General features: G+C 41.9%; 2 protein-coding genes across 5 annotated transcripts in view; both read right to left on the reverse strand.

Annotated features, from left to right (window-relative positions):
- Positions 1 to 2,905, reverse strand: part of tmem145 (transmembrane protein 145) — a 103,466-nt gene extending 100,561 nt beyond the window's left edge. Inside the window, exon 1 of the mRNA XM_061915046.1 lies at positions 2,366 to 2,905. Coding sequence (XP_061771030.1) covers positions 2,366 to 2,479 — 114 coding nt within the window. The 5' untranslated portion in view covers positions 2,480 to 2,905. The remainder of the gene's footprint in view (positions 1 to 2,365) is intronic.
- Positions 2,906 to 10,162: 7,257 nt separating this feature from the next.
- Positions 10,163 to 23,435, reverse strand: part of lipeb (lipase, hormone-sensitive b) — a 96,666-nt gene continuing 83,393 nt past the window's right edge. For all 4 annotated transcript variants that reach the window (XM_061915048.1, XM_061915050.1, XM_061915051.1 and 1 more), the window contains one exon: positions 10,163 to 20,445. In XM_061915048.1, coding sequence (XP_061771032.1) covers positions 20,062 to 20,445 — 384 coding nt within the window. In that variant the 3' untranslated portion in view covers positions 10,163 to 20,061. The remainder of the gene's footprint in view (positions 20,446 to 23,435) is intronic.

Raw genomic sequence — 23,435 nt, forward strand, 5'->3', positions numbered from 1 at the left:
CGCTCGTCCAGAGTCGGGACCCGGGACGGACCGCTCGTCCAGAGTCGGGACCCGGGACGGACCGCTCGTCCAGAGTCGGGACCCGGGACGGACCGCCCGTCCAGAGTCGGGACCCGGGACGGGCCGCCCGTCCAGAGTCGGGACCCATGACGGGCTGCCCGTCCAGAGTCGGGACCCAGGACGGGCCGCCCGTCCAGAGTCGGGACCCAGGACGGACCGCTCGTCCAGAGTCGGGACCCAGCATGGACCGCTCGTCCAGAGTCGGGACCCAGCATGGACCGCTCGTCCAGAGTCGGGACCCAGCATGGACCGCTCGTCCAGAGTCGGGACCCATGGTGGGCCGCCCGGTCAGAGTCGGGACCCAGGATGGACCGCTCGCCTGTGTATCGGCTTGGGACATCCCTGCGCTGCTGATCCTCCTCCGCTTGGGATGGTTTCCTGTTGGCTCTGCTGTGAACGGGACTCTCGCTGCTGTGTTGGATCCGCTTTGGACTGGACTCTTGCGGCTGTGTTGGATCCATTATGGATTGAACTTTCACAGTATCATGTTAGACCCGCTCGACATCCATTGCTTTCCTCCTCTCCAAGGTTCTCAGTCATCATTGTCACCGACGTCCCACTGGGTGTGAGTTTTCCTTGCCTTTATGTGGGCCTACCGAAGATGTCGTAGTGGTTTGTGCAGCCCTTTGAGACACTAGTGATTTAGGGCTATATAAGTAAACATTGATTGATTGATTGATTGATAGAATCATCACACTGCTGTGATTATATGCATCAAGTGTTCATTCAAGGCTAAGGCTAAATATCGAGATATTTATCGTATATCGCGATATGGCCTAAGAATATTGGAATATTTAAAAAAGGCCATATCGCCCAGCCCTATTTTAAAGGGGAACATTATCACCAGACCTATGCAAGCGTCAATATATACCTTGATGGTGCAGAAAAAAGACCATCTATTTTTTAACCGATTTCCGAACTCTAAATGGGTGAATTTTGGCAAATTAAACGCCTTTCTGTTTATCACGCCGGAAGCGATGTCAGAATGTGACGTCGCCGAGGTAACACACCCACCATTTTCATTTTCACATTACAAACACCGGGTCTCAGCTCTGTTATTTTCCGTTTTTTTTTACTATTTTTTGGAACCTTGGAGACATGATGCCTCGACGGTGTGTTGTCGGAGGGTGTAACAACACTAACAGGGAGGGATTCAAGTTGCACCACTGGCCCCAAGATGCCAAAGTGTCTGCCGCCAGACCCCCATTGAATGTGCCAGAGTGTCTCCAAATTTGACCGGCGATGCTAAGACAGACATGGCACAGAGATGTATGGATAACCTGCAGATGCATTTGCAACGATAGTCAACGAAATCACAAAGGTGAGTTTTGTTGATGTTGACTGCCAGCTAATCGATGCTAACATGCTACGCTAATCGATGCTAACACGCTATTTACCGGCGGTGCTAAAGCAGACATGGCACAGAGATGTATGGATAACCTGTAGATGCATTTGCAACTATATTACGTTTCCTTCCACCCACATTTAATGCGAAACAAACACTTACCAATCGACGGATTTAAGTTGCTCCAGTGTCAAAAGATGTGAAAGTCCTGATCGTTTGGTCCGCACATTTTACCGGCGATGCTAACGCAGCTATTCGGCCATGCTATGGCTATGAATAGCGTCAATAGCTATTCGCTCAATAGCTTCAGTTTCTTCTTCAATATTTTCATACTCCAACCATCTGTTTCAATACATGCGTAATCTGTTGAATCGCTTAAGTCGCTGAAATCTGAGTTTGAATCCGAGCTAATGTCGCTATATCTTGCTGTGGTATTCCCATTGTTTGTTTACATTGGCAGCACTGTGTGACGTCACAGGGAAATGGATAGTGGTTTTGAAGATAGCGAAAATAAGGCACTTTAAAGCTTTATTTAGGGATATTCCGAGACCAGTAAAATTCTGAAAAAAACTTCCAAAAATACAAGCCACTGGGAACTGATTTTTATTGTTTTTAACCCATTTGAAATTGTGATAATGTTCCCCTTTAAAGTCTTTACACCTGCGACCACATGAAGTAATGACAGTCACGTGACCAATCAAACTTAAAGAGTCACGTGACGCGCACCTGTAACTGTTCCCGCGGCGGCCATGACGTTGATATTTACGTTAAAAAGATGATTCATCGTCGCGGCGGCGGATCATCGCCAACAAACGCCCCGACGAACGTGGCGCACTTAAATGAGCAAGAATGTGTTTGTTTTTTTTTTAAATGGCGACACATGCAAATAATTTCCCGCGTCCATCGTCACCAACAAACAAACACGGCCAACATTCAGGAGGCAAACATTGCTCCGCTCACCTCTTTGGTGTCCACGACGCCTTTGACGTATTTCCCCAGGCTGGTGTCCACGCAGAGGGCGGCGCACACCGCCAGCAGCCACAGGAGACTCCCGCCCACGACCCGCGCCTCCATCTTCTTGTCTGCCCGGCCAAAGCTCGTCTGAGCCGGGCTGCCTTCGCGCTGCTGTCCGGGGCGGGCGGGCGCGCGCACGGAGAGAGGCGCGTTCACGCCGCGCACCCCCGCTTCTCGGCAGTATTTGCCTCTTTTTTTTTTTTTCTAAACGGCTGCAAGTAACATAGAAATGTTCGTCGATATTATTATGTTCCAGGCAAACGTTTTTCTACATCAATGTCAATTTGTGAAAGTAAGGCCTACATTTTGTAATTGGCTTAATTAATGGTTTTCAAAAAATCTTTGTCATCGCTTTTTAGATCAGTGATGTACCCCCTGTCCATCCATTTTCTACCGCTTATTCCCTTTTGGGGTCGCGGGGGGCGCTGGCGCCTATCTCAGCTACAATCGGGCGGAAGGCGGGGTACACCCGGGACAAGTCGCCACCTCATCGCAGGGCCAACACAGATAGACAGACAACATTCACACTCACATTCAAACACTAGGGCCAATTTAGTGTTGCCAATCAACCTATCCCCAGGTGCATGTCTTTGGAAGTGGGAGGGGCCTATCCCCAGGTGCATGTCTTTGGAAGTGGGAGGAAGCCGGAGTACCCGGAGGGAACCCACGCATTCACGGGGGAGAACATGCAAACTCCACACAGAAAGATCCAGAGCCTGGATTTTGAACCCAGGACTGCAGGACCTTCGTATTGTGAGGCAGACGCACTAACCCCTCTGCTACCGTGAAGCCCGTACCCCCTGTCAACATTTTTTAAATTCAAGTACCCCCTAATCAGAGCAAAGCATTTTTGGTTGAAAAAAGAGATAAAGAAGTCAAATACAGCACTAGGTCATCAGTTTGATTTATTAAATTGTATAACAGTGCAAAATATTGCTCATTTGTAGTGGTCTTTCTTGAACTATTTAGAAAAAGATATAAAAATAACTAAAAACATGTTGAAAAATAAACAAGTGATTCAATTATAAATAAAGCTGCAAGCAGCGTTGGTCGGGTCCGCCTTTGGCCGCTGCCAAGCCCTGGTCTAAGTCAGACCTACATAGAGGTTTTCGTTTCATGTCTCTACGACATTCCTAACAGTAGTTACAAGTAATTTTGTCTGTGTTTTTTCCCAGGGGCCGCTGGAGCGCAATTTAAATTTTTGGGGTTTGTTTTTTTATTAGATGGCAATTTTCGCCAGTCCTGATGTGTGTGTAAAATTTGGTGAGTTTTGAAGCATGTTAAGGGGGTCAAATTACAGATCGGCGTTTCTGGATGTTGTTGATAAATGGCTTTTGCTTTGCATAGTAGAGCTTTAACTTGCACTTTGAAGCATTTTAAGGGGGTCAAATTGTAGCTCAAAGAGGCAAAAATTATATTTTTTAGGAAACTTTGCGCAGGGGTTCTTTGAAGGCGCGTAAAATCAAAAATGGAGCAGTAATCAAAACTCCTTTGATAACTTTTAATCAGAAGGGTTCAAACTCTCTCCTGTGCGAGTTTGAAGCCGAAACGACAAACGCGCTCAGAGGAGATAACGTTTGAAAAAGGTGACGGGTGTTTACAAAACTTTTATTTTGAAGGGGTAATTTTAAACTTCCTGTTGATTTTTGCTGAAGGATGTCAATTATTAAAATGTAGGTCTAAGTGAGCCCTACATAGAGGTTTTTGTTTCATGTCTCTACGACATTCCTAACAGTAGTTACAAGTAATTTTGTCTGTGTTTTTTCCTAGGGGCCGCTAGAGCGCAATTTTGATTTTTGGGGTTTGGTTTTTTTTTATTAGATGGCAATTTTTGCCAGTCCTGATGTGTGTGTAAAATTTGGTGAGTTTTGAAGCATGTTAAGGGGGTCAAATTACAGATCAGCGTTTCTGGATGTTGTTGATAAATGGCTTTCGCTTTGCATAGTAGAGCTTTAACTTGCACTATGAAGCATTTTAAGGGTGTGTAGACGGCCCACCTGGGCCTTGTTATCTAATCACTTGTCGCTCTGTTATAAGCAGCAGCCAGGAGGAGAGACAGGGTCGGGGCTGGAGCCAGAGCGCGAGTGAGGACGAAGGACAAAAAGACAATTGCTGGAAAGCAACTGAGAGAAAAATAAAATAAAACAATATTGTAACCCTAAAACAGGCTCTTGGTGGTCTGAAGAACCCCTAGGAGGGCAAGCACCACACTAACCAATAATAAATAAATTACTTCTTACCATTAATGCAACTTCTTGAACATAAAGCATGAGAATCTTTTATATTTTGAACGTTATTTTTAACACTGTGATTACAAGTGGAATTAAAGCTGCAAGCAGCGTTGGTCGGGTTCGCCTTTGGCTGCTGCCCCCGAGACCCACGGCCGGATAAGCGTTAGAAGACGCCTTGGAGCCACTATTTTGAGAAAGTAATGCAGTTGTTGTATTGAAGTGAAAATATCAAACTTCCTGTTGATTTTTGCTAAAGTATGTCAATTATTAAAATGTAGGTCTAAATGAGACCTACATAGTGTTTTTTGTTTCATGTCTCTCTGACATTCCTACCGGAAGTTACAAACAGTTTTGTCTGTGTTTTCTTCCTAGGAGCAGTTTGTCCGTGTTGTATTCCTAGGGGGGCGGTAGAGCGCAATTTTGAGTTTTGAGGTTAGGTTTTTTCATCAGATCGCAATTTTTGCCAGACCTGATGTGTGTGTCAAGTTTGGTGAGTTTAGAAGCATTTTAAGGGGGTCAAATAACAGCTCAAAGAGGCAAAAATGACATTTTTTAGGAGACTTTGCACAGGGGTTCTTTGAAGGCGTGTAAAATCAAAACCTGAGAACTTATCAAAACTCTGTTCTATACTTTTAATCAGAAGGGTTCAATCTCTCTCCTGTGCGAGTTTGAAGCCAAAACAACAAACGCACTCAGAGGAGATAATGTTTGAAGAAAGGTGACCGGTTTTTACAAAACTTTTGTTTTGAAGGAGGGATTGCAAACTTCCTGTTGATTTTTGTTGGGGGTTGTCAATCTATGAAATGTAGGTCTAAGCGAGACCTACATAGAGGTTTTTGTTTCATGTCTCTCCGACATTCTTACCGGAAGTTACAAGCAATTTTGTCTGTGTTTTCTTCCTAGGAGCAGTTTTTTCAGTGTTTTATTCAAAAATAGCGCTAGAGCGCAATTTTGAGTTTTGGGGTTTGGTTTTTTCATTAGATCGCAATATTCGCCAGTCCTTATGTGTGTGCCAAGTTTGGTGACTTTTGAAGCATTTTAAAGGGGTCAAATTACAGCGCAAAGAGGCAAAAATTGCATTTTTTGCTAAAATTTTATTTTGAAGGGGTTTTTGCCAACTTCCTGTAGATTTTTGCTGAAAGAAGTGAGTGTATGAAAATTGGGTCTAAGTCAGACCTACATAGGAGTTTTTGTTTCATGTCGCTATGACATTCCTAACAGAAGTTACATGCAGTTTTGTCTGTAATTTTTTTCCTAGGGGGCGCTAGAGCGCAATTTTCATTTTGGGGGATTGGTTGCTTAATATGTTGGGAAGGTTTGCTATACCCGACGTGTGTGTCAAATTTGGTGAGTTTTGAAGCATGTTAAGGGGGTCAAATTACAGCGCGTAGCTGCGGAATAATAATAAAACACAGCAGTTTCAATAGGGTCCTTGGCCCATTGCAAAGGACCCTAATTATTCATTACTCATCCTGTTAAGCAATGTCAGCTCAGATTTATCCGAGAGCCAGATGCAGTCAACAAAAGAGCCACATCTGGCTCTAGAGCCATAGGTTCCCTACCCCTGCCTTAGAGCGTAGGTTGGTTCTGTAACTAAGAGTACAGTCCAAAACGTCTCTCCTTATTGAGCTAAATTTAACCCTGTCTCTGCGACCCCGGAGTGAGAAGAGCTTTTAAATTAATTAGCGCCCCGGCGGCAATTCAATTACATGGCGAGTTAGGCCACGGTCAACAGTTGCGTTAGTTTTTGCCTCATTCGTCACTCCAAGCGTGAGTGAAAAATGCACAACTGACATAAGACCCGATAAGTCCGAAAGATAAATCGATGACATAGCATTATCTGCACACAGATGCTATCTGGTGGTTGTTTGAGCAGACTGCAGTTAGTCCTGGATAGTCCACATTGTACAGTTGGTACAAAATGCGGCTGCTAGACTTTTGACAAGAACAAGAAAGTTTGATCATATTACGCCTGTACTGTATATACCTTTGTATACATATATACATACATATATACCTATACTGTATATACCTTTATATACATATATACCTACACATATACCTATACTGGCTCACCTGCACTGGCTTCCAGTGCACTTAAGATGTGACTTTGAGGTTTTACTACTTACGTATAAAATACTACACGGTCTAGCTCCATCCTATCTTGCCGATTGTATTGTACCATATGTCCCGGCAAGAAATCTGCGTTCAAAGGACTCCGGCTTATTAGTGATTCCCAAAGCCCAAAAAAAGTCTGCGGGCTATAGAGCGTTTTCCGTTCGGGCTCCAGTACTCTGGAATGCCCTCCCGGTAACAGTTCGAGATGCTACCTCAGTAGAAGCATTTAAGTCTCACCTTAAAACTCATTTTTATACTGTAGCCTTTAAATAGACCTCCTTTTTAGACCAGTTGATCTGCCGTTTGTTTTCTTTTTCTCCTATGTCCCCCTCTCCCTTGTGGAGGGGGTCCGGTCCGATGACCATGGATGAAGTACTGGCTGTCCAGAGTCGAGACCCAGGATGGACCGCTCACCTGTGTATCGGTTTGGGACATCTCTACGTTGCTGATCCGCCTACGTTTGGGATGGTTTCCTGTGGACGGGACTCTCGCTGCTGTCTTGGATCCGCTTTGAACTGAACTCTCGCGGCTGTGTTGGAGCCACTATGGATTGAACTTTCACAGTATCATGTTAGACCCGCTCGACATCCATTGCTTTCGGTCCCCTAGAGGGGGGGGTTGCCCACTTCTGAGGTCCTCTCCAAGGTTTCTCATAGTCAGCATTGTCACTGGCGTCCCACTGGATGTGAATTCTCCCTGCCCACTGGGTGTGAGTTTTCCTTCCGTCTTTGTGGGTTCTTCCGAGGATGTTGTAGTCATAGTGGTTCGTACAGTCCTTTGAGACATTTGTGATTTGGGACTATATAAATAAACATTGATTGATTGATTGATTGATTATAATGCTTCAGTCTACAGATGTCTGATAATGTTTTTTTTTTTGCCAATATCCGATATTGTCCAACTCTTAATTACCGATTCCGATATCAACAGGTATATATACAGTCGTGGAATTAACACATTATTATACCTAATGTTGTTGTGATGCCCCACTAGATGCATTAAACAATGTAACAACATTTTCCAAAATAAATCAACTCAATTATGTTAAAAAATGCCAACATGGCACTGCCTTATTTATTATAGAAGACACAAAGTGCATTATTTTCATGCCTCAAAACAGCAGAACAGGGGACATGCTCTCCCTCAGGGAACATGAGGAGGTTGACGTGGGCGGGGCTGGAGGTATATTGTAGCGTCCCAAAAGATTTAGTGCTGCAAGGGGTTCTGGGTATTAGTTCCGTTTATGTTGTGTTACGGTGCAGATGTTCTCCCGAAATGTGTTTGTCATTCTTCTTTGGTGTGGGTTCACAGTGTGGCGCATATTTGTAACAGTTTTAAAGTTGTTCATACGGCCACCCTCACACCTGTATGGCAGTTGACCAAGTGTGTTTGCATTCACTTGTGTGTGAAAAGCCGTATATATTATGTTTGGTGTGGGTTCACAGTGTGGCGCATATTTGTAACAGTTTTAAAGTTGTTTATACGGCCACTCTCACACTCGTATGGCAGTTGACCAAGTATGCTTGCATTCACTTCTGTGTGTGAAAAGCTGTATATATTATGTTTGGTGTGGGTTCACAGTGTGGCGCATATTTGTAAGAGTTTTAAAGTTGATTATACGGCCACGCTCACACCTGTATGGCAGTTGACCAAGTGTGCTTGCATTCACTTCTCTGTGTGAAAAGCTGTATATATTATGTTTGGTGTGGGTTCACAGTGTGGCGCATATTTGTAACAGTTTTAAAGTTGTTTATACGGCCACCCTCACACCTGAGTGGCAGTTGACCAAGTAAGCTTGCATTCACTTCTGTGTGTGAAAAGCTGTATATAATATGTTTGGTGTGGGTTCACAGTGTGGCGCATATTTGTAACAGTTTTAAAGTTGTTCATACGGCCACCCTCACACCTGTATGGCAGTTGACCAAGTATGCTTGCATTCACTTCTGTGTGTGAAAAGCTGTATATATTATGTTTGGTGTGGGTTCACAGTGTGGCGCATATTTGTAACAGTTTTAAAGTTGATTATACGGCCACGCTCACACCTGTATGGCAGTTGACCAAGTGTGCTTGCATTCACTTCTCTGTGTGAAAAGCTGTATATATTATGTTTGGTGTGGGTTCACAGTGTGGCGCATATTTGTAACAGTTTTAAAGTTGTTTATACGGCCACCCTCACACCTGAGTGGCAGTTGACCAAGTAAGCTTGCATTCACTTCTGTGTGTGAAAAGCTGTATATATTATGTTTGGTGTGGGTTCACAGTGTGGCGCATATTTCTAACAGTTTTAAAGTTGTTTATACGGCCACCCTCACACCTGAGTGGCAGTTGACCAAGTAAGCTTGCATTCACTTCTGTGTGTGAAAAGCTGTATATATTATGTTTGGTGTGGGTTCAGTGTGGCGCATATTTGTAACCGTTTTAAAGTTGATTATACGGCCACGCTCACACCTGTATGGCAGTTGACCAAGTGTGCTTGCATTCACTTCTCTGTGTGAAAAGCTGTATATATTATGTTTGGTGTGGGTTCACAGTGTGGCGCATATTTGTAACAGTTTTAAAGTTGTTTATACGACCACCCTCACACCTGAGTGGCAGTTGACCAAGTAAGCTTGCATTCACTTCTGTGTGTGAAAAGCTGTATATATTATGTTTGGTGTGGGTTCACAGTGTGGCGCATATTTGTAACAGTTTTAAAGTTGATTATACGGCCACGCTCACACCTGTATGGCAGTTGACCAAGTGTGCTTGCATTCACTTCTCTGTGTGAAAAGCTGTATATATTATGTTTGGTGTGGGTTCACAGTGTGGCGCATATTTGTAACGGTTTTAGAGTTGTTTATACGGCCACCCTCAGTGTGACCTGTATGGCAGTTGACCAAGTATGCTTGCATTCACTTCTGTGTGTGAAAAGCTGTATATATTATGTTTGGTGTGGGTTCACAGTGTGGCGCATATTTGTAACAGTTTTAAAGTTGTTTATACGGTCACCCTCAGTGTGACCTGTATGGCAGTTGACCAAGTATGCTTGCATTCACTTCTATGTGTGAAAAGCTGTACATATTATGTGATTGGACTGGCACACAAAGGCAATGCCTTTAAGGTATATTGGCGCTCCGTACTTCTCCCTACGTCCGTGTACCACTCCGTACAGCGTTTCAGTCATAAATCTTACTTTTTGAAACAGATACCGATAATTTCCGATATTACATTTTAAAGCATTCATTAGTCACATGCATACAACTTTACCTACTATAAGGTTTGTTTGGTTCAGGTTTGCTTGTGGCTGTTTGCCTTTGGTTTTATGATCACCCTTTGTGGAATACAACCTAAAAGTAGGGGAAGAAACACATGCACAATCAAAAGTGGATATTGAATCATCTACTTTTCTACACAGTGTGGGAGGATACATTTATTATTTTATACAAATCAACAGACATTTGGAGTAGGAAACCTGCAAAGCATCGAATCTGATGAAAAGCTCGCCAGATACAAATATCTACACAGATTATACAATAGTAAAATGACATTCTTTTCTTTTTTTATTTCACAGGTTTGCACTTGGTGTTTGTTCATGGGGAAAAAAAAGGAGTGACTTAAATGGCTTGTTTCTTCTCACCCTGATTAGCATTTTACAACATGTTGCTAATTATTACCGCAGCTGTGCTTACACAAAAAAAAACAGAGGATTCGGTCCCAACATTGCAACTTGCAGTCTTTGGTTCTGATTCAGTCCTACGACACAGTTTTGTCTGTAGCTAATATAAAAAACTGAACTATCTATTAGAAACATTATAATAATTGCAGTCGTCTAACTGATTCTCTGATTGTACATTATCAAATCAAAAACCTTAAAGTGGATATCAAATCAGCAGGAAATGGGACTGTTAGAATAATTGTACATAATCGTATATATCTCCAAGGTTTCTCAAAGTCATTCTCATCCATGTTCCACTGGGTTGTGAGTTTTTCCTTGCCCTTATTTGGGCGCTGAACTGTGGATGTCGTTGTGGCTTGTGCAGACCTTTGAGACACTTGTGATTAAGGGCTATATAAATAAACATTGATTGATAAGTTATCACACAACTCTTAAGCCTATAGGCCGTTGCTGTATTTATTATCTATTGTGCTCAAGCTGTACTTTTTCTTCTCGTGCAAGGGCTCACGACTTATCTCCCACTGCATGTGCGGAGTCGCCTCGCCGCCGAGGTTTTCTTTCTTTCAGCTTGCTAACAGCCAAAGGACGAACCAGCACCTCAACGAAGATAAGTCATATCAACGGCAAGCAGAAAAAGCAGAGACAGGGTGCAATCACAACGCCCCCCCACCCAGCTCACTCCGTTCTGAATAATCACGTATTGTGCGTACTGAGCTCAGTACGATGTAACTAGGGAACTCCTAAACTGAATAAACAGAGGGTAGGGTGAGACCGTAACGGAGTGTGCAGCTCCATGCGTTCTCCTCATGAGCAAAATTGAACTCTGTCTCTGCCTGATTCCTTGTTTCTTGTTCTGTTTAATTGATAATTCGGTGCTTAAACCTGACAGGGACAATTTTCTGTATTCAAACAAACTGTGGCCGACCCGGATCAGCTATCCGTCGTTCAAAAGTGTAAATCTCAACCATTAATTATAAAGAACGTGAGGTAGCTCAAAGCGGCAAAAAACAACATAAGGAAGTTCAGGCAATTTGTGGATCAGCAGCATAAAACTTTACGAAAACAATGACTTAACTAATTGGCTAAATCTACAAATACGCACAAGAGTGAAAATGTCGGACAAAGACTTCAGCTTAATGAAATGTTCAATGTGCTTTATAGACATTTTTGTTCGAGCTGGGCTTACACTGTACGATTTTACAACAAAAAAATTATTCTGTTGATTAAAACTGAACGTTTCAAACTGAATGTCCGACTTCCAAAGCCAAAAAATACAACGTGATTAGTGATTCCCAGTGCCCAAAAAATGTCTGCGGGCTATAGAGCGTTTTTTTTTATTCAGGCTCCAGTACTACGGTATGCCATCCTCGTAACAGAGATGCTACCTCAGTAGAAGCATTTAAGTCCCACCTTAAAACTAATTTGTATACTCTAGCTTTTAAATAGACCCCCCTTTTAGACCAGTTGATCTGCCGTTTCTTTGCTGCTCTGCCCCCTCTCCTTTGTGGAGGGGGCGGGACAGGTTTGGTGGCCACAGATGAAGCGCTGGCTGTCCAAAGTTGGGACCCAGGGTGGACCGCTCTTTTGTGCATCAGTTGGGGGCGTCTCTGCTCTGCTGACCCTTCTCTGCTCGAGATGGTCTCCTGCTGGCCCCACTATGGACTGGACTCTCACTATTATGTTAGATCCACTATGGACTGGACTCTCACTATTATGTTAGATCCACTATGGACTGGACTTTCACAATATTATGCTAGATCCACTATGGACCGGACTTTCACAATATTATGCTAGATCCACTGTGGACTGGACTCTCACTATTATGTTAGATCCACTCGGGAATGGACTATCACCATTATGTTAGATCCACTATGGACTGGACTATCACACTATTATGTTAGATCCACTATGGACTGGACTCTCACTATTATGTTAGATCCACTATGGACTGGACTCTCACTATTATGTTAGATCCACTATGGACTGGACTCTCACTATTATGTTAGATCCACTATGGACTGGACTCTTATTATGTTAGATCCACTAGGGAATGGACTATCACTATTATGTTGGATCCACTATGGACTGGAATATCACACTATTATGTTAGATCCACTATGGACTGGACTCTCACTATTATGTTGGATCCACTCGGGACTGGACTATCACACTATTATGTTAGATCCACTATGGACTGGACTCTCACTATTATGTTGGATCCACTATGGACTGGACTCTCACTATTATGTTAGATCCACTATGGACTGGACTCTCACTATTATGTTAGATCCACTATGGACTGGACTCTCACTATTATGTTAGATCCACTATGGACTGGACTCTTACTATTATGTTAGATCCACTAGGGAATGGACTATCACTATTATGTTGGATCCACTATGGACTGGAATATCACACTATTATGTTAGATCCACTATGGACTGGACTCTCACACTATTATGTTAGATCCACTATGGACTGGACTCTCACACTATTATGTTAGATCCACTATGGACTGGACTCTTACTATTATGTTAGATCCACTATGGACTGGACTCTCACAATATTATGCTAGATCCACTAGACGTCCATTGCCCTGGTCGACCGGGAGGAGGGGGCGGGGGGTTCGGAGTCCCCACATCTGTAGTCCTCTCCAAGGTTTCTTATTGTCCCATTGGTTTGAGTTTTTCCTTGCCCTGATGTGGGATCTGAGCCCAGGATGTCGTTGTGGCTTGTGCAGCCCTTTGAGACACTTGTGATTTAGGGCTATAGAAATTAACATTGATTGATTGATATTAGTGTCCATTTGGCACTTTTCAAATACTTCAAAACAAAAATATTTTGCAAACAAAATCGGTTTTCCTATTAATTTAGTTTTAGTTTCACGTTAAAAAATAATTTAAGTTCTCTAAAACTGACTAATTACAGCAGTTCAGAAGTTGACAATCGCACAGTTATCACAAACGATGCCTATCTAGTTTTTAGGGATGGTGTGGCGCAGTGGAATAGTGGCCGTGCGCAACCCGAGGGTCCCTGGTTCAAATCCCACCTAGTACAAATCTCGTCACGTCCGTTGTGTCCTTGAGCAAGACACTTCACCCTTGCTCCTGATGGGTGCTGGTAGGCGCCTTGCATGGCAGCTCCCTCCATCAGTGTGTGAATGGTTAAATGTGGAAGTAGTGTCAAAGCGCTTTGAGTAGAAAAGCGCTATACAAGTACAACCTATTTATCATTTATTTATTTAAGTAAAAGTACACCAAAATCAGACTAAATTGACAGTGAAGGCCCAGCTCGAATTAAAAACGATGTAAGCAAGCATCTCAGGTGAGGATTAAAGTGCCAGTACAGCCTCGACGTGGTAGTCGACATACTAAACGACAAATTGTACAAGCCCTAAAATTCTAAAGCCCTAAAGCAAAAGTGCAGAGAAGGCAAACCCACGGACAACCGTGCTACGGCTGAAAAAAACAACAACAAAACTGTCTTCCTCTTTGATGGCGCCGCCTTTCTTCATCAAGCCGACAGGAAAATGTTGCGGAAAATACTCCAGGCTGACACCAGCGAGCGCCGTCTAATCCGCTACAGTCGGTCTTCATCTGAAAATCCCGCTTCTCTGTATCACTTCAGCTAAATCCTTTCCCCCCTTCCATCTCTGGACTCTCACTATTATGCCCTGTGGCGTGCGGCCAATCGCCGCCATTGTCGGCGGTCGCAGGAAGCAGCAAAGTAGAAATGTTGCGTTTCTGTCGTGAAACTCTCAAATGGGGTGCCCTCACGTTATCGGAGGAGGGCGACTGAGGAGAGGGAAGCAGTACAATCTTTTTTTTCCTGGTCAGGGTCCTTTGAGCATCAACTTTTCTCACACAGCTCAATTTGTGCGAGCAGCTCGTCAGACACTAAAACGGAGGTGTCGACACACTGCGCACGGTGTGAAGATTGTGCGGTCAAAGGAAAGTGTGAAAATACACTACTTAGCGTCCTCCAGCTGACACCGGAATACTTCAAAAGATCCAAAATGCTTTACTCGCATCCACAATAACCGGTGTGGGTGAATGTTCCAGGAACTAATCTCACTAATGATCAATCCTCCTCCTCTTCAGAACTCATAAAACATATACTAATATACCTGCAGAGCAGCTGTTCCTTAACAAGGTCTGAGCATATTCAAATGAACTAGTAAACACTTATGGTGTAGAGCAGGGGTCGGGAACCTTTTTGGCTGAGAGAGCCAAGAAAGCCAAATATTTTAAAATGTATTCCTGTAAGAGCCATATAATATATTTTTTAGCACTGAACACAACTAAACACGTGCATTTTTAAGTAAGACCAACATTTCTAGAGTATAATAAGTCTCTTATTCTGAAGCTAACTGTGGAGGGGGCGTGGCCCGCGAGCCTGCAGCGAAGCGGGTTGTTGCCAGGATCGGCCTCGAAATCAGCGACAGGTACGTAGATGGCCCACCTGGGCCTTGTTATCTAATCATCTGTCGCTCTGTTTATAAGCAGCAGCCAGGAGGAGAGACGGGGCAGGGGCTTGAGCCAGAGCGCGAGCGACAACGAAAGAGAAAAAGACAATTGCTGGAAAGCAACTGAGAGACTTATTGAAAAATAAAATAATATTGTAACCCTGAAACAGGCTCTCGTGTCGGTGCTTGGTGGTCTGAAGAACCCCCAGGAGGGCACGCCCCACACCAGGGGTCACCAACGCGGTGCCTGTAAGGACCGAATGAGTCGCCCGCTGGCCTGTTCTATAAATAGCTCAAATAGCAGCGCTTACCAGTGAGCTGCCTCTATTTTTTAAATTGTATTTATTTACTAGCAAGCTGGTCTCGCTTTGCTTGACATTAATAATTCTAAGAGAGACAAAACTCAAATAGAATATGAAAATCCAAGGAAATATTTTAAAAACTTGGTCATCACTTGTTTAAATAAATTCATTTATTTTTTTACTTTGCTTCTTATAACTTTCAGAAAGACAATTTCAGAGAAAAAATACAACCTTAAAAATCATTTTAGGATTTTTAAACACATATACCTTTTTACCTTTTAAATTCCTTCCTCTTCTTTCCTGACAACTTAATTCAATGTTCAAATATTTTTTTTTTATTGTAAAGAATAATAAATATTTAATTAAAAATTTAATTTAATACTTAATTTTAGCTTCTGTTTTTTCGAAGAATAATATTTATGAAATATTTAATCAAACTTACTATGATTAAAATTCAACAAGAAAAATTCTGGCACATCTAGAAAATCTGTAGAATCAAATTTAAATCTTATTTCAAAGTCTTTTGAATTTATTTTTTAATTTTTGTTCTGGAAAATCTAGAAGAAATGAGGATTTGTCTTTGTTAGAAATATAGCTTGGTCCAATTTGTTATATATTCTAACAAAGTCCAGATTGGATTTTAACCTATTTAAAACATGTCATCAAAATTCTAAAATTAATCTTAATCAGGAAAAATTACTTCCACAAATTATTTTTTTAATTTTTTCAAAAAGATTAAATTTAGCCAGCTTTTCTCTTCATATTTTTCGGTTGAATTTGGACTTTTAAAGAGTCGAAATTGAAGATAAACTATGTTTCAAAATTAAATAGTCATTTTTTTCGTATTTTCTCCTCTTTTAAACTGTTCAATTAAGTGTTTTTTTTCATCATTTATTCTCTACAAAAAAACCTTCCGTACATACCCATTTTTTTTAAATATATATATAGATTTATTTATTAAAGGTAAATTGAGCAATTTGCCTATTTCTGGCAATTTATTTAAGTGTGTATCAAACTGGTAGCCCTTCGCTTTAATCAGTACCCAAGAAGTAGCTCTTGGTTTCAAAAAGGTTGGTGACCCCTGCTCTACGCTAACCAATAATAAATAAATTACTTCTTATCCTTAATGCAACTTCTTGAACAAGTGCGGTAGGAAAAGGATGGACGGATTCAAATGCATGAGCATGTTTTATATTTTGAACGTTACTTTTAACACTGTGATTACAAGTGGAATTATTCATTACTTATCGTGTTAAGCAGTGTCAGCTCAGATTTATCCGAGAGCCAGATGCAGTCATCAAAAGAGCCACATCTGGCTCTAGAGCCATAGGTTCCCTACCCCTGGTAGAGAGAAAATACAGCAAATGATTACCACAAAATACACATTCAGTGCAGCCTTTCTGCCTGTTGCACTTTTTTCTTTTGGAGGTAATCCAATTTGGGCACAAGTCAACAGAGTTAGCGTCAACAAAGTGAGCTGTATCGGCGTAATGGAGCGAGCACAACGCACGGTTATCAAGAGCGACGAGGAGAGACTCTCTGCAGGACAAGAGCCCATTCACATTGCAACGATTCCGCCGAGGAGTGTTATCTAATTAGCGGCCTAAGTGACTGATGAATCACACGTCGGAGGATCGCCCCGCGTGGGCGAGCGCCGATCTGCGTTAAATAGACCCCCACTTCTTAAATACCTCCCTTAAACTAGTCAATCAACATCTTTGTGCGCCAGATGGTGTTCTGACAGGATCGCTAACATCGTTTTTAAGCAGAGGAGGAAATCCTGGTCTTTTGTCTGTGACTTTCTTCTGGTGTAGGCATTGGCTTGCATAAGTTTTGCCTAAAATTGTCGCATCAGAGCCGTAACAGTGGAATTTATCTGCAAAGCAGGACATGGTGCTGTCACACAGCAACATACAGGTGCTGTTCATATTATTAGAATATCATGAAAAAGTTGATTTATTTCAGTAATTATATTCAGAACGTGAAACTTAAATATTATATCAATTCATTACACACATATGATATATTTGAAATGTTTATTTCTTTAAATTTTGATGATTAGTACTGACAATTACTGAAAATCCCAAATTCAGTATCTCAGAAAATTAGAATATTAGTTACGACTAGTACCAAAAAATATTTTTTTAGAAATGCGGTCCAACTGAAAAGTATGAACATGGAAAGTTTCAGCATGTACGGCAATCAATACTTAGTTGCAGCTCCTTTTGCCTGAATTGCTGCAGCAATACGGCGTGGTATAAAGTCGACCAGTCTGTTGCACTCCTCAGGTGTTATGAGAGCCCAGCTTGCTTCAGCTCTTCAGCATTGTTGGCTCTGGCATCTGGCATCTTCCTCTTCACAATACCCCATAGGTCTTCTATGGGGTTAAGGTCAGGTGAGTTTGCAGGCCAATCAAGAACAGGGATACCATGGTCCTCAAACCAGGTACTGGTAAATTTGGCACTGTGTGCAGGTGCCAAGTCATGTTGGAAAATGAAATCTTCACCTCCATAAAATTGGTCCGCGGCAGGCAGCATAAAGTGTTCTAAAACTTCCTGGTAGACTGCTGCATTGACCCTAGACCTCGGGAACCACAGTGGACCAACACCAGCGGATGACATGGCACCCCAGACCATTACCCATTGTGGAAATTTGACACTGGACTTCAGGCAACGTGGATTCTGTGCCTCTCCTGTCTTCCTCCAGACTCTGGGACCTTGATTTCCAAAGGAGATACAAAATTTACTTTCATCTGAAGACATAACTTTGGACCACTCAGCAGCAGTCCAGTCCTTTTTGTCTTGAGCCCAGGCGAGACGCTTTTGACGTTGTCTCTTATTCAGGAGTGGCTTTACACAAGGAATGCGACATATCTTGCATACGTCGGTGCGTGGTGGTTCTTGAAGGACTGACTCTAGCTGCAGTCCACTCTTTGTGGATCTCCCGCACATTTTTGAATCGGTTTTGTTTGACAATCCTCTCCAGGGCGCGGTTATCCCTCTTGCTTGTACACTTTTTTCTACCACATCTTTGTCTTCCCTTCACCTCTCTATTAATGTGCTTGGACACAGAGCTCTGGGAACATCCAACCTCTTTGGTAATGACCTTTTGTGTCTTGCCCTCTTTTTTTAAAGTATCAATGGTCATCTTTTGGACAGTTGTCAAGTCAGCAGTCTTCCCCATGATTGTGTGTCATACAGAATCAAAACGAGAGACCATTTAAGGGCTTTTCCAGGTGTTTTGAGTTAGTTAGCTAATTAGAGTGTGGCACCAGGTGTCTTCAATATCTGACCTTTTCACCATGTTCTAATTTTCTGAGATGTTGAATTTAGGGTTTTCATTGGTTGCCAGCTATAATCATCTCCTTTTTGGCAAAAAACACTTGAAATGTATCAGTCTGTTTGGAATGAATGTATACATTCTACAAGTTTGACTTTCTAAATGGAATTAATGAAACAAATCAACTTATTCATGATATTCTAATAATATGACCAGCACCTGTACTTGACGGACAGGGACAATTGTTTTCAGCACAAAAGGTCCTGGAATTGCGGAATACCTTCATACACAGGTAGTGTCCCGCCTCTGTTACGGCTCTGATACTACCTCAGATGCCAGAAAGTGACCCCGTTAAGTGTCATTGCCATTTATATAAACTAGCAACAGGCAAAAAAAAAAAAAAAAAAAAAAAAGGCCTTTCCAGGCAGTTTTAAAGGGGCATTTGTTATCGTTTTTTAAGCAGAGGAGGAATTCATGGTCTTTGTCTATTTCTCTCTCCTGGTGCAGGCATTGGCTTGCATAAGTTTTGCCTAAAATTGTCGCATCAGTAGAATTTATCTACAAAGCAGGACATGGTGCTGTCACACAGCAACATAATCATGTGAATACTTGACAGACAGGGACAATTGCTTTTAACACAAAAAGGTCCCAGAATTGCGGAATACCTTCATACACAGGTAGCGTCCCGCCTCTGTTACAGCTCTGTTACTACTTCAGATGCCAGAAAGTGACCCCGTTAAGTGTCACTGCCGTTTATATAAACTAACAGGCAAAAAAAAAAAAAAGTTTGGCCTTTCCAGCAAGTATAAAAGGGGCTTTTGTCATCGTTTTTTAAGCAGAGGAGGAATTCCTGGTCTTTGTCTATTTCTCTCTCCTGGTGTAGGCATTGGCTTGCATAAGTTCTGCCTAAAATTGTCTCATCAGTAGAATTTATCTACAAAGCAGGACATGGAGCTGTCACACAGCAACATAATCACGTGAATACTTGACGGAGGGGACAATTGCTTTCAACACAAAAAGGTCCCAGAATTACGGAATATCTTAATACACAGGTAGCGTCCCGCCTCTGTTACAGCTCTGATACTACTTCAGATGCCAGAAAGTGACCCCGTTAAGTGTCACTGCCATTTATATAAACTAACAACAGGCAAAAAAAAAAAAAGTCTGGCCTTTCCAGCAAGTATTAAAGGGGCTTTTGTCATCGTTTTTTAAGCAGAAGAGGACATCCTGTTCTTTGTCTATTGCTCTCTCCTGGTATAAGCATTGGCTTGCATAAATTTTGCCTAAAATTGTCACATCAGTAGAATTTATCTGCAAAGCAGGACATGGTGCTGTCACACAGCAACATAATCATGTGAGTGCTTGACGGACAGCGACAATTGCTTTCAAAATAAAAAGGTCCCAGAATTGTACACAGGTAGCGTCCCGCCTCTGATACTACCTCAGATGCCAGAAAGTGACCCCGTTAAGTGTCATTGCCATTTATATAAAGAAGCAACAGGCAAAAAAAAAAAAAAAGTCTGGCCTTTCCAGGCAGTATTAAAGGGCCTTTTGTCTTGGGTGATTTTTGCTGCTGGAGTCTTTTAGTGGACCTAAACCTCCACACCCCCAATGTCAGCGCTGCTTTGAGCAACAGTTATAAAACCTTCAGCGGTTTTAGCCCCCAGCCCTTCGTCCAGCTCACCTCTGTCAAAGAGGGTCGCCGCGCCCTCGGAGGGGGCCAGCCCGCCCCTGTCGGTCCGCTCCAGCTTGCGGTGCTTGCGCGGCTCTGGGGTCGTCTCCTCTTGAGTGAAGACGGCGCGGATTCGCTCGGCGCACACATTGCTGGCCTCCCTGGTCTCCTTGGAGAGCTGCGATAGGCTGAGGAAGCCGTGGGGGAGGTCGTCCACCACGCACAGCGTGACGGGCTTCCCGATGTTCCTCAGGCGCTTGGCGAACATGACGGAGTCATCCAGCATGGGGTCCAGAGCACAAGCCTGAGAGAGGTGGGAGCGATGAAAAGCACATTCAGATTCCCTGCAGACGTGTCAAGCATCTTAATGAAGAGATGAAAAAAAAAAAAAAAAAGGGGGAGCGAGTGGCCATCTCTCTTTTGTCCGAGCCATATTTACCTTCTCACTGACTCACCGGAGCCATTTTAAAAAGGACAAACAGTATCTTGTCGACTGGTTTGACGGACTGTTCACGCACAACCTGTTTCCAGTTTTATAGTTTATTCTATTTGGAACATGCTAGCATACTAGGGGTGTAACGGTACGTGTATTTGCATTGAACCGTTTCTACCGAACGAGTTTGTAAGTCTTCACAAGCTGCTCTGCTTTCTGCCTCCGTCTCAGCAGCAAGCATTGTCCCGCCCACACAACCATCTGATTGGTTACATACAAAGCCAATCAGCAGTGAATATTCAAAGCGATGTAACAGCCAATCAGCAGTGCGTATCCAGAACGCATGTTGTCAATGCTTTAGCGTCGAGCAGATAGGTGTTTAGCAGGGGAACAGCGTACTCTCCCCAAACAATAATAAACACTTCCAAGTCAACTACTTTCTAAACATCTCTATGTGCCCGTTGACCTTCTAGAAACTTAAACTGCAGTTCAGCTCACTCGCAGTCCTGGCTTTAGGTGAAGGCTAGGTAGCTTTTAGCGTAACGTTAGCTCATTTTGCGAGTGTGTGTGTGTGTTAGGGGCAACAAAGCCCTGCCTGTCTGTTATTGCGTTGAACTCTATGGTGTTCAGGGATGAATAGTCTCTCCAATTGCTGTTTTACTATTTTTTCTGCTATAGTTACATTAATTATTAGTAATGTGGCAGCCTAGTTTGAATGGCAGGGTCCCTGTTATTACATGTTGATAAAAATATAACATTTACATAATAAAAGTCAACTACAGGCTTCCCGAATGCTGTAATAAATTAAGCATGATGAGTTGACTTGAAGCTGTTTAATGTTGCACTTTTTATATGTAGAAGAAAAGTTCTGTCATTTTGTTTAATCAAAGCAACAACTTGAGGCAGTTTAATGTGGATTAACATGGGCAGAATTATTATAGTGTTCCCAATGTTAAAAGGATGAAGCCTTCGTTTACAAATTTGGTAAATAAATAACCCAAAAAATTTATATTTTGTTGTTTTCTTACTGTACCGAAAATGAACCGAACCGTGACCTCTAAACCGAGGTACGTACCGAACCGAAATTTTTGTGTACCGTTACACCCCTAATGCATACAACATGATACATCACAATTTACAGTTTCTCTTTTCAACATGTTCAAAAAGGAGTAGGAAGAAGCAGAGTTTATTTAATCCGACCTCTTTTCTTTTACATAACAGTTGCTAAAATTTTGTTCACTTCCTGTTTTCTCAATTTCTCCACAATATACTCCATATCACAATAAAAATAAATAACTCAATTATAATTGGTGACGTACCGGTAAATTATATTTCATATGATGAGATGAGTAAGATAATTTTGAGAATGAAAGAATGGATGGATGAAATAAATTCAGAATGTTTATCATTGTTCTCCTTTGTAGTTTGTAAACACTTAAGTTTGAAGAGTTTCTTAATAGTACATTGTTTCGTCCATCCATCCATTTTTCTACCGCTTATTCCCTTTGGGGTGGTGGTGGTGGGGGGGGTGGACCTATCTCAGCTACAATCGGGCGGAAGGCGGTGTACACCCTGGACAAGTTGCCACCTCATCGCAGGGCACATTGTTTGATTTCATTGCATAATCCATTCCATAATTTAATTCCACATACTGAAGGTCTTAAATGTTTTAAATTACATTTTTCTCGAAGATTATATTTCTCATTTTTTGAGAAGAATTGTTGTATATTCTTGGGTAGCAGATTATAGTTAGCTTTGTGTATAATTTTAGCGGTTTGCAAATTCACTATGTAGTAGAATTTCAGTATCTTTAATTCAATAAATAAAGGACTTGTATGTTCTCTTTATCCAACATTATGTGATATTCTAACTGATCTTTTTTCTAACACCGTTTGTGAATGAAGTGTATTGGTGTAATGTTTTGGATATTATTATAGAAAGTTTTCATCTAATAAGCACTTATTCTACCAAAGATGTTACCATTTAATGGTGGATAATTTACGCTTTGAGGAGTATTTTTTTTTTTAATGGCACATTGAACTTGCAAATCTGTCTTCACATAGTATAAAATCATTTTAAATTGAGGCTATTTAAATGGGAGCCGGCATGTTCAATTAAAAAAACCTGGAAGAGACTGAAATTGTTATATCAGATTCCTAAAACCTTTAAAGTGCTGTCATGATATAATATATAATCTTTGACTAGCTTTTTTTTTTAAACCAGAAACAAGGTAACACAAATTGTTTAAATGTAAACGTAGCTTGTGTAAAGTAAATACATTTGATGTATCGAAATCACTACACTAACTTCAGTTGTTTTTTTAATATTATTTATTTATCTACGTGTGTTGTCCCAAAATGGTCCGTGATCACATTTACACAGATGTTTTTACAAATAACCCAGCTAACCATTTTGGTTCCCAAAACATTTTTATAACGTTAACCTCTTCGAGAATATAACGTTACCTAAAGGGTGCATTTGGGTCGCTTTTTGGTTCCATATTGGTCCAAACGGAAAGCATTTTTTCCATTTGCGAAATGCAGTATGAAAAAGAATGTTTTAATGTAGACACATAGAATCATCAATTAATCAATCAATGTTCATTTATATAGCCCTAAATCACTAGTGTCTCAAAGAGCTGCACAAACCACTACGACATCCTCGGTAGGCCCACATAAGGGCAAGGAAAACTCACACCCAGCGGGACGTCGGTGACAATGAGGACTATGAGAACCTTGGAGAGGACTACATATGTGGGCAACCCCCCTCTCTAGAATCATCATACTGCTGTGATTATATGTATCAAGTGTTAATTCAAGGCTAAGGCAAAATATCGAGATATATATTGTGTATCGTGACAT

This window comes from Nerophis ophidion, linkage group LG11 (assembly GCF_033978795.1).
Source record: "Nerophis ophidion isolate RoL-2023_Sa linkage group LG11, RoL_Noph_v1.0, whole genome shotgun sequence".
NCBI lineage: Eukaryota > Metazoa > Chordata > Actinopteri > Syngnathiformes > Syngnathidae > Nerophis > Nerophis ophidion.